Source organism: Calliphora vicina, chromosome 3 (genome assembly GCF_958450345.1).
Source record: "Calliphora vicina chromosome 3, idCalVici1.1, whole genome shotgun sequence".
Taxonomy (NCBI): domain Eukaryota; kingdom Metazoa; phylum Arthropoda; class Insecta; order Diptera; family Calliphoridae; genus Calliphora; species Calliphora vicina.
In genome coordinates, this window is record NC_088782.1 from 89,322,647 (window position 1) to 89,335,191 (window position 12,545).

Genomic DNA, 12,545 nt, shown 5'->3' on the forward strand with positions numbered 1-12,545 from the left:
AATAATAATAATAATAATAATAATAATAATAATAATAATAATAATAATAATAATAATAATAATAATAATAATAATAATAATAATAATAATAATAATAATAATAATAATAATAATAATAATAATAATAATAATAATAATAATAATAATAATAATAATAATAATAATAATAATAATAATAATAATAATAATAATAATAATAATAATAATAATAATAATAATAATAATAATAATAATAATAATAATAATAATAATAATAATAATAATAATAATAATAATAATAATAATAATAATAATAATAATAATAATAATAATAATAATAATAATAATAATAATAATAATAATAATAATAATAATAATAATAATAATAATAATAATAATAATAATAATAATAATAATAATAATAATAATAATAATAATAATAATAATAATAATAATAATAATAATAATAATAATAATAATAATAATAATAATAATAATAATAATAATAATAATAATAATAATAATAATAATAATAATAATAATAATAATAATAATAATAATAATAATAATAATAATAATAATAATAATAATAATAATAATAATAATAATAATAATAATAATAATAATAATAATAATAATAATAATAATAATAATAATAATAATAATAATAATAATAATAATAATAATAATAATAATAATAATAATAATAATAATAATAATAATAATAATAATAATAATAATAATAATAATAATAATAATAATAATAATAATAATAATAATAATAATAATAATAATAATAATAATAATAATAATAATAATAATAATAATAATAATAATAATAATAATAATAATAATAATAATAATAATAATAATAATAATAATAATAATAATAATAATAATAATAATAATAATAATAATAATAATAATAATAATAATAATAATAATAATAATAATAATAATAATAATAATAATAATAATAATAATAATAATAATAATAATAATAATAATAATAATAATAATAATAATAATAATAATAATAATAATAATAATAATAATAATAATAATAATAATAATAATAATAATAATAATAATAATAATAATAATAATAATAATAATAATAATAATAATAATAATAATAATAATAATAATAATAATAATAATAATAATAATAATAATAATAATAATAATAATAATAATAATAATAATAATAATAATAATAATAATAATAATAATAATAATAATAATAATAATAATAATAATAATAATAATAATAATAATAATAATAATAATAATAATAATAATAATAATAATAATAATAATAATAATAATAATAATAATAATAATAATAATAATAATAATAATAATAATAATAATAATAATAATAATAATAATAATAATAATAATAATAATAATAATAATAATAATAATAATAATAATAATAATAATAATAATAATAATAATAATAATAATAATAATAATAATAATAATAATAATAATAATAATAATAATAATAATAATAATAATAATAATAATAATAATAATAATAATAATAATAATAATAATAATAATAATAATAATAATAATAATAATAATAATAATAATAATAATAATAATAATAATAATAATAATAATAATAATAATAATAATAATAATAATAATAATAATAATAATAATAATAATAATAATAATAATAATAATAATAATAATAATAATAATAATAATAATAATAATAATAATAATAATAATAATAATAATAATAATAATAATAATAATAATAATAATAATAATACTAATAATAATAATAATAATAATAATAATAATAATAATAATAATAATAATAATAATAATAATAATAATAATAATAATAATAATAATAATAATAATAATAATAATAATAATAATAATAATAATAATAATAATAATAATAATAATAATAATAATAATAATAATAATAATAATAATAATAATAATAATAATAATAATAATAATAATAATAATAATAATAATAATAATAATAATAATAATAATAATAATAATAATAATAATAATAATAATAATAATAATAATAATAATAATAATAATAATAATAATAATAATAATAATAATAATAATAATAATAATAATAATAATAATAATAATAATAATAATAATAATAATAATAATAATAATAATAATAATAATAATAATAATAATAATAATAATAATAATAATAATAATAATAATAATAATAATAATAATAATAATAATAATAATAATAATAATAATAATAATAATAATAATAATAATAATAATAATAATAATAATAATAATAATAATAATAATAATAATAATAATAATAATAATAATAATAATAATAATAATAATAATAATAATAATAATAATAATAATAATAATAATAATAATAATAATAATAATAATAATAATAATAATAATAATAATAATAATAATAATAATAATAATAATAATAATAATAATAATAATAATAATAATAATAATAATAATAATAATAATAATAATAATAATAATAATAATAATAATAATAATAATAATAATAATAATAATAATAATAATAATAATAATAATAATAATAATAATAATAATAATAATAATAATAATAATAATAATAATAATAATAATAATAATAATAATAATAATAATAATAATAATAATAATAATAATAATAATAATAATAATAATAATAATAATAATAATAATAATAATAATAATAATAATAATAATAATAATAATAATAATAATAATAATAATAATAATAATAATAATAATAATAATAATAATAATAATAATAATAATAATAATAATAATAATAATAATAATAATAATAATAATAATAATAATAATAATAATAATAATAATAATAATAATAATAATAATAATAATAATAATAATAATAATAATAATAATAATAATAATAATAATAATAATAATAATAATAATAATAATAATAATAATAATAATAATAATAATAATAATAATAATAATAATAATAATAATAATAATAATAATAATAATAATAATAATAATAATAATAATAATAATAATAATAATAATAATAATAATAATAATAATAATAATAATAATAATAATAATAATAATAATAATAATAATAATAATAATAATAATAATAATAATAATAATAATAATAATAATAATAATAATAATAATAATAATAATAATAATAATAATAATAATAATAATAATAATAATAATAATAATAATAATAATAATAATAATAATAATAATAATAATAATAATAATAATAATAATAATAATAATAATAATAATAATAATAATAATAATAATAATAATAATAATAATAATAATAATAATAATAATAATAATAATAATAATAATAATAATAATAATAATAATAATAATAATAATAATAATAATAATAATAATAATAATAATAATAATAATAATAATAATAATAATAATAATAATAATAATAATAATAATAATAATAATAATAATAATAATAATAATAATAATAATAATAATAATAATAATAATAATAATAATAATAATAATAATAATAATAATAATAATAATAATAATAATAATAATAATAATAATAATAATAATAATAATAATAATAATAATAATAATAATAATAATAATAATAATAATAATAATAATAATAATAATAATAATAATAATAATAATAATAATAATAATAATAATAATAATAATAATAATAATAATAATAATAATAATAATAATAATAATAATAATAATAATAATAATAATAATAATAATAATAATAATAATAATAATAATAATAATAATAATAATAATAATAATAATAATAATAATAATAATAATAATAATAATAATAATAATAATAATAATAATAATAATAATAATAATAATAATAATAATAATAATAATAATAATAATAATAATAATAATAATAATAATAATAATAATAATAATAATAATAATAATAATAATAATAATAATAATAATAATAATAATAATAATAATAATAATAATAATAATAATAATAATAATAATAATAATAATAATAATAATAATAATAATAATAATAATAATAATAATAATAATAATAATAATAATAATAATAATAATAATAATAATAATAATAATAATAATAATAATAATAATAATAATAATAATAATAATAATAATAATAATAATAATAATAATAATAATAATAATAATAATAATAATAATAATAATAATAATAATAATAATAATAATAATAATAATAATAATAATAATAATAATAATAATAATAATAATAATAATAATAATAATAATAATAATAATAATAATAATAATAATAATAATAATAATAATAATAATAATAATAATAATAATAATAATAATAATAATAATAATAATAATAATAATAATAATAATAATAATAATAATAATAATAATAATAATAATAATAATAATAATAATAATAATAATAATAATAATAATAATAATAATAATAATAATAATAATAATAATAATAATAATAATAATAATAATAATAATAATAATAATAATAATAATAATAATAATAATAATAATAATAATAATAATAATAATAATAATAATAATAATAATAATAATAATAATAATAATAATAATAATAATAATAATAATAATAATAATAATAATAATAATAATAATAATAATAATAATAATAATAATAATAATAATAATAATAATAATAATAATAATAATAATAATAATAATAATAATAATAATAATAATAATAATAATAATAATAATAATAATAATAATAATAATAATAATAATAATAATAATAATAATAATAATAATAATAATAATAATAATAATAATAATAATAATAATAATAATAATAATAATAATAATAATAATAATAATAATAATAATAATAATAATAATAATAATAATAATAATAATAATAATAATAATAATAATAATAATAATAATAATAATAATAATAATAATAATAATAATAATAATAATAATAATAATAATAATAATAATAATAATAATAATAATAATAATAATAATAATAATAATAATAATAATAATAATAATAATAATAATAATAATAATAATAATAATAATAATAATAATAATAATAATAATAATAATAATAATAATAATAATAATAATAATAATAATAATAATAATAATAATAATAATAATAATAATAATAATAATAATAATAATAATAATAATAATAATAATAATAATAATAATAATAATAATAATAATAATAATAATAATAATAATAATAATAATAATAATAATAATAATAATAATAATAATAATAATAATAATAATAATAATAATAATAATAATAATAATAATAATAATAATAATAATAATAATAATAATAATAATAATAATAATAATAATAATAATAATAATAATAATAATAATAATAATAATAATAATAATAATAATAATAATAATAATAATAATAATAATAATAATAATAATAATAATAATAATAATAATAATAATAATAATAATAATAATAATAATAATAATAATAATAATAATAATAATAATAATAATAATAATAATAATAATAATAATAATAATAATAATAATAATAATAATAATAATAATAATAATAATAATAATAATAATAATAATAATAATAATAATAATAATAATAATAATAATAATAATAATAATAATAATAATAATAATAATAATAATAATAATAATAATAATAATAATAATAATAATAATAATAATAATAATAATAATAATAATAATAATAATAATAATAATAATAATAATAATAATAATAATAATAATAATAATAATAATAATAATAATAATAATAATAATAATAATAATAATAATAATAATAATAATAATAATAATAATAATAATAATAATAATAATAATAATAATAATAATAATAATAATAATAATAATAATAATAATAATAATAATAATAATAATAATAATAATAATAATAATAATAATAATAATAATAATAATAATAATAATAATAATAATAATAATAATAATAATAATAATAATAATAATAATAATAATAATAATAATAATAATAATAATAATAATAATAATAATAATAATAATAATAATAATAATAATAATAATAATAATAATAATAATAATAATAATAATAATAATAATAATAATAATAATAATAATAATAATAATAATAATAATAATAATAATAATAATAATAATAATAATAATAATAATAATAATAATAATAATAATAATAATAATAATAATAATAATAATAATAATAATAATAATAATAATAATAATAATAATAATAATAATAATAATAATAATAATAATAATAATAATAATAATAATAATAATAATAATAATAATAATAATAATAATAATAATAATAATAATAATAATAATAATAATAATAATAATAATAATAATAATAATAATAATAATAATAATAATAATAATAATAATAATAATAATAATAATAATAATAATAATAATAATAATAATAATAATAATAATAATAATAATAATAATAATAATAATAATAATAATAATAATAATAATAATAATAATAATAATAATAATAATAATAATAATAATAATAATAATAATAATAATAATAATAATAATAATAATAATAATAATAATAATAATAATAATAATAATAATAATAATAATAATAATAATAATAATAATAATAATAATAATAATAATAATAATAATAATAATAATAATAATAATAATAATAATAATAATAATAATAATAATAATAATAATAATAATAATAATAATAATAATAATAATAATAATAATAATAATAATAATAATAATAATAATAATAATAATAATAATAATAATAATAATAATAATAATAATAATAATAATAATAATAATAATAATAATAATAATAATAATAATAATAATAATAATAATAATAATAATAATAATAATAATAATAATAATAATAATAATAATAATAATAATAATAATAATAATAATAATAATAATAATAATAATAATAATAATAATAATAATAATAATAATAATAATAATAATAATAATAATAATAATAATAATAATAATAATAATAATAATAATAATAATAATAATAATAATAATAATAATAATAATAATAATAATAATAATAATAATAATAATAATAATAATAATAATAATAATAATAATAATAATAATAATAATAATAATAATAATAATAATAATAATAATAATAATAATAATAATAATAATAATAATAATAATAATAATAATAATAATAATAATAATAATAATAATAATAATAATAATAATAATAATAATAATAATAATAATAATAATAATAATAATAATAATAATAATAATAATAATAATAATAATAATAATAATAATAATAATAATAATAATAATAATAATAATAATAATAATAATAATAATAATAATAATAATAATAATAATAATAATAATAATAATAATAATAATAATAATAATAATAATAATAATAATAATAATAATAATAATAATAATAATAATAATAATAATAATAATAATAATAATAATAATAATAATAATAATAATAATAATAATAATAATAATAATAATAATAATAATAATAATAATAATAATAATAATAATAATAATAATAATAATAATAATAATAATAATAATAATAATAATAATAATAATAATAATAATAATAATAATAATAATAATAATAATAATAATAATAATAATAATAATAATAATAATAATAATAATAATAATAATAATAATAATAATAATAATAATAATAATAATAATAATAATAATAATAATAATAATAATAATAATAATAATAATAATAATAATAATAATAATAATAATAATAATAATAATAATAATAATAATAATAATAATAATAATAATAATAATAATAATAATAATAATAATAATAATAATAATAATAATAATAATAATAATAATAATAATAATAATAATAATAATAATAATAATAATAATAATAATAATAATAATAATAATAATAATAATAATAATAATAATAATAATAATAATAATAATAATAATAATAATAATAATAATAATAATAATAATAATAATAATAATAATAATAATAATAATAATAATAATAATAATAATAATAATAATAATAATAATAATAATAATAATAATAATAATAATAATAATAATAATAATAAAAAGATGAATAATTTAGTAAAATTTAATCACAATAGATCAATTTATATAATAACTATTTTTACACTTAATTTATGAAGTTTTTAAATTTTCAAATATCCATACTTTTATCCTCCTTATTTGTCACCTTTATTAGCTGCTTTTTTTTTGTCAATCCTTTCTTGGCGTTATTAGATTCAGCTACTGATTTCGCTGCTGGCTTCTTTTTTGGCTTTGGAAAGAAATCGCATTGAGTTGATGCAGAAAACTTTTTTAATTTGAGTCTTCCATCGACAAGCGGTATGAAAGCATGGTATTGAGCAGTGCCATCTATTGTTACCGCAGCATCGAATCTGCTCTTGATGAGAGCACTGGAGGCTATACTTCGCTGCATTTCTTTTGAGGTTTGCTCCAATACCATCACATGCTCTTTTACCATGAGCAGTAGGATGAAAATGCCACTCAGCTGGCATTCCAAAATCTTTTTCATGAGCTGTAAGATTTGCGAAGCTACTTTTGTTTTTAAAATGTTGACGAGCTCCGTCCGAAACGTAGTATACCTTTTCTACTGTAAATTTTGATTTTAGATAATTTAGTATTATCTTCTGGTACTCATAAACTGCAACGGTGTCATGTTTTAAATCTTCGGATATGATTGTCATACTTTTGTGTTCCAGGTTTTCTTCTTTCATGTAGTAAATAACTACTGTGAATATAGTTGCTTGGTCGTTATTGAAGTGGAATCCTGAAGAACATATTTATAGTTCTCTGCGAAATCAAATGAAATAATGAATTCACCAAACTTCAAATGTGTTTTCAAGTCCTTGAAGAATGACCACTGCTCTTTGACTAAAAAGTCATGGGTTCTCAAATTTAGCAATCCTCTACACAGTTCTTCCACAAAATCATCCACATTTAAAATTATGGTTTTCAGTGTGCATCTTTCAGTCTGAAGCCAAGATTCAAATTTTAACTCCTCAATACATTCTCGATCAAAAGAGTTGATTAAATTTTCTTTGATGGATGTGGTTTCCGGGCAATTCGAACATTCACCTAAGTGGCAAGAAGTTGTAGCATTAGGGCACATAGTCAATTTAAGGCAATCGCGGTAATGGTGTAAATCTTCTGATGAATCATCTTTTAAGTAATTTAAGTTGATTTCCTTCAACATCAATTTAACATTTTCATGGTAAATACAAACACATACTGTGTGAGTTCCGCTGCTTCCTGCCAAAACGCAATGTTTTGGCCTCAGTTGTGTAAATTTTGTGAATCCAATTTGGACATCCTCGTATTCAGATTGAAATGAAACCCTTATCTATATATATAAAAGTGAATGTGTGTCTGTATGTATGTATGTTTATTATTATTAGTTTGGGATCTATAGACGGCTAAACGGCTAAACCGATTTGCTTGAAATTTTTACAGTATATTTATGTATGTCTGGAAGGAGCTATAGGCTACTTTTTGTTTTGAAATTTTAAGTAGGCGTGGTACCTCCCATACAAAGTTAATTTTTAAAATCAAATATTTAGGAAACTATAATAGCTATAGTCCTCAAATTTTGCATGAGCAATTCCACTGTTTGTTTAAATATTTGCGGCAAAATGGGAGTAGTAGCCACAGAGGGCGTGGCACCTCCCATATGATGATTATTTAAAAAATCTTTTATATGGGATACAATAAGAGATAGAATCCATACATTTTGTACGGATATTCTACCATCAATTTTAATATTTAGGACAAGAATGGACGGACTGAAATAGTGGGCGTGGCACTTCCCAAACAATCTAAATACTAAAATTCATATCTATCTGTATAATTGTAGTATGTAAAGCGTTCAAATTTTGTATGAACTACATATTTAGGCCAAAAATGGGCAAAATAGCAATAGTGGGCGTGGCACCTCCCATAGATGTGATGAAAAATTATATATAGGGACAGCTATAGCAGCTATCAATATTAATATTTAGTACAGAAATTCGCGGACTACCAAAAATATTAAGTAAATGTTAAAATTTGTATGTATACATTTGAAACCCTTATCTATATATATAAAAGTGAATGTGTGTCTGTATGTATGTATGTTTATTATTATTAGTTTGGGATCTATAGACGGCTAAACGGCTGAACCGATTTGCTTGAAATTTTTACAGTATATTTACGTATGTCGGGAAGGAGCTATAGGCTACTTTTTGTTTTGAAATTTGGGCGTGGTACCTCCCATACAAAGTTAATTTTAAAAATCAAATATTTAAGAAACTATAATAGCTATAGTCCTCAAATTTTGCATGAGCAATTCCACTGTTTGTTTAAATATTTGCGGCAAAAATGGGAGTAGTAGCCACCGAGGGCGTGGCACCTCCCATATGATGATTATTTAAAAAATCTAACATATGGGGATACAATAAGAGATAGAATCCATACATTTTTTACGGATATTCTACCATCAATTTTAATATTTAGGACAAGAATGGGCGGACTAAAATAGTGGGCGTTCCAAACAATCTAAATACTAAAATTCATATCTATCTGTATAATTGTAGTATGTAAAGCGTTCAAATTTTGTATGAACTACTTATTTACGCCAAAAATGGGCAAAATAGCAATAGTGGGCGTGGCACCTCCTATATATGTGATGAAAAATTATATACAGGGACAGCTATAGCAGCTATCAATATTAATATTTAGTACAGAAATGCGCGTACTACCAAAAATATTAAGTAAATGTTAAAATTTGTATGTATACATTTGAAACCCTTATATATATATAAAAGTCAATATGTGTTTGTTTGTATGATTGTTTGTATAGTAAGGCAATTAATGAACAACAAATTTGCGGACTAAATCTAGAAAATCCATGTTTTTCACATGAACAGAAACTAATTTTAGATAGACTAAATATATTGTAAATCTTTACGGTACGGGTAGCGAAGCACACCGGGTTTTAGCTAGTATACATATATAGATGAATAACTGTTATTAGGCAACGTAAAAACATAAAAATCAAAAATAAAATTTATGAGCAACGAAAAAAATATGAATAACACTTCTAAAAAATCAAAACTTATTTTCATTGAAAATAACTATTATTTAAGGAAATAAAATTTTATTTCTACAATATAACTATTATGGCTCAATTTTTTTAAATATTTCTTATAGAGTAACTTCGGGTATTGTGGACTATGCGTCTAATGTGGACCAGTGCCTTTTTTCAGAAACTATTGAAGGTATGATAAAACTGATTTGTCGTACATTTTACAATTTGTTTGAAACGACAATTGCACATTTGCTTTCATGAGTTATTGATATGTTGACTTTTTATTCTTGTATTGAAATTAATGCGACAGCTCAACATTTTTTTCGGCTCAAGTAAGAAACAAAATTTGGTACAGTTACTTGGTAGAATTTAATGTTTGGTTGTTTTATATAGTTAAAGTGGACACGTAGTTTTGCATATATTTGGTAAGAATTTAAGCACATTTAGATTATTAGGTAAAAATAACTTTTTACCACTGTAACCCAAGTTCGTGTAATGTGGACCACTTAAATTACTTGATTATGTACTACTGGTCCATATTACCCGACAATAACTATGTACTTTGTAAGCAATCTATCTAAGCCAAGAACGAAACTTTTTAGTTTGTATTAATAAAAATATATTGAAATTAAATTTTTTAATCATTCATGATTAGCTGGTTCATGAATTTTATGTATTAAATACTAGTCCACATTACCCTCATATAGTGGTCCATATTACACTCCAATTTTTTTAATGCTGATTTTTGGGTTCCTTAAAATATTTTCACATAAATTTTTTATCCTTTAACGGAACAAATTTTCAACTGCAAAAACCATTAGAGAATACATTAGCTAATTTATTGCTTCACAACTCTTTTAATATCCATATATATTGTGGCCAAAATTTAGAAAAAACAAAACGGTAGTCCACATTACCCGAAGTTACTCTAACTGCTATGTCTCTGCTTAAAAATGTTGGTATACACACAAAATTCAACATACAGGTAGGCCTCCATTTACGCGGTTTGTTGGGCCCAAAAAAGTAGCGTGTAAATCAAATTCGCGTAAAACGAGGTTCTAATTTAGAACGAAATGCTTTTGTGGGACCAGTAATTTGTTATTTGGCGTAAAACAATACATCAGTCACATAACAAAAAATAAATTGGGACCTAAAAATCGCGTTAAATAGAAAACACATATGTACATACATATCGTCACCTTAAATGAAAGCGAACGTAACTACACAAAAAAACATGCCCACGACAGCCGGTTCTACGCACCGGAATGACCCGAGTTCATTCGGCCAAGGGCTGTCAACTCAGCAAACACTGCTGCTACAACAACACAAAAATTAAAAATTTAGTTTTTGATTGATTGAACAATTGCCAAGAATA

General features: G+C 11.2%; 1 protein-coding gene across 1 annotated transcript in view; it reads left to right on the forward strand.

Annotated features, from left to right (window-relative positions):
- Positions 1-774, forward strand: part of LOC135955839 (probable serine/threonine-protein kinase clkA) — a gene marked incomplete at both ends in the record, with an annotated part of 837 nt that extends 63 nt beyond the window's left edge. Inside the window, one exon of the mRNA XM_065506208.1 lies at positions 1-774. This exon is cut by the window's left edge and continues 63 nt beyond it. Within this exon, the coding sequence (XP_065362280.1) occupies positions 1-774 (774 nt within the window).
- Positions 775-12,545: the final 11,771 nt, after the last annotated feature.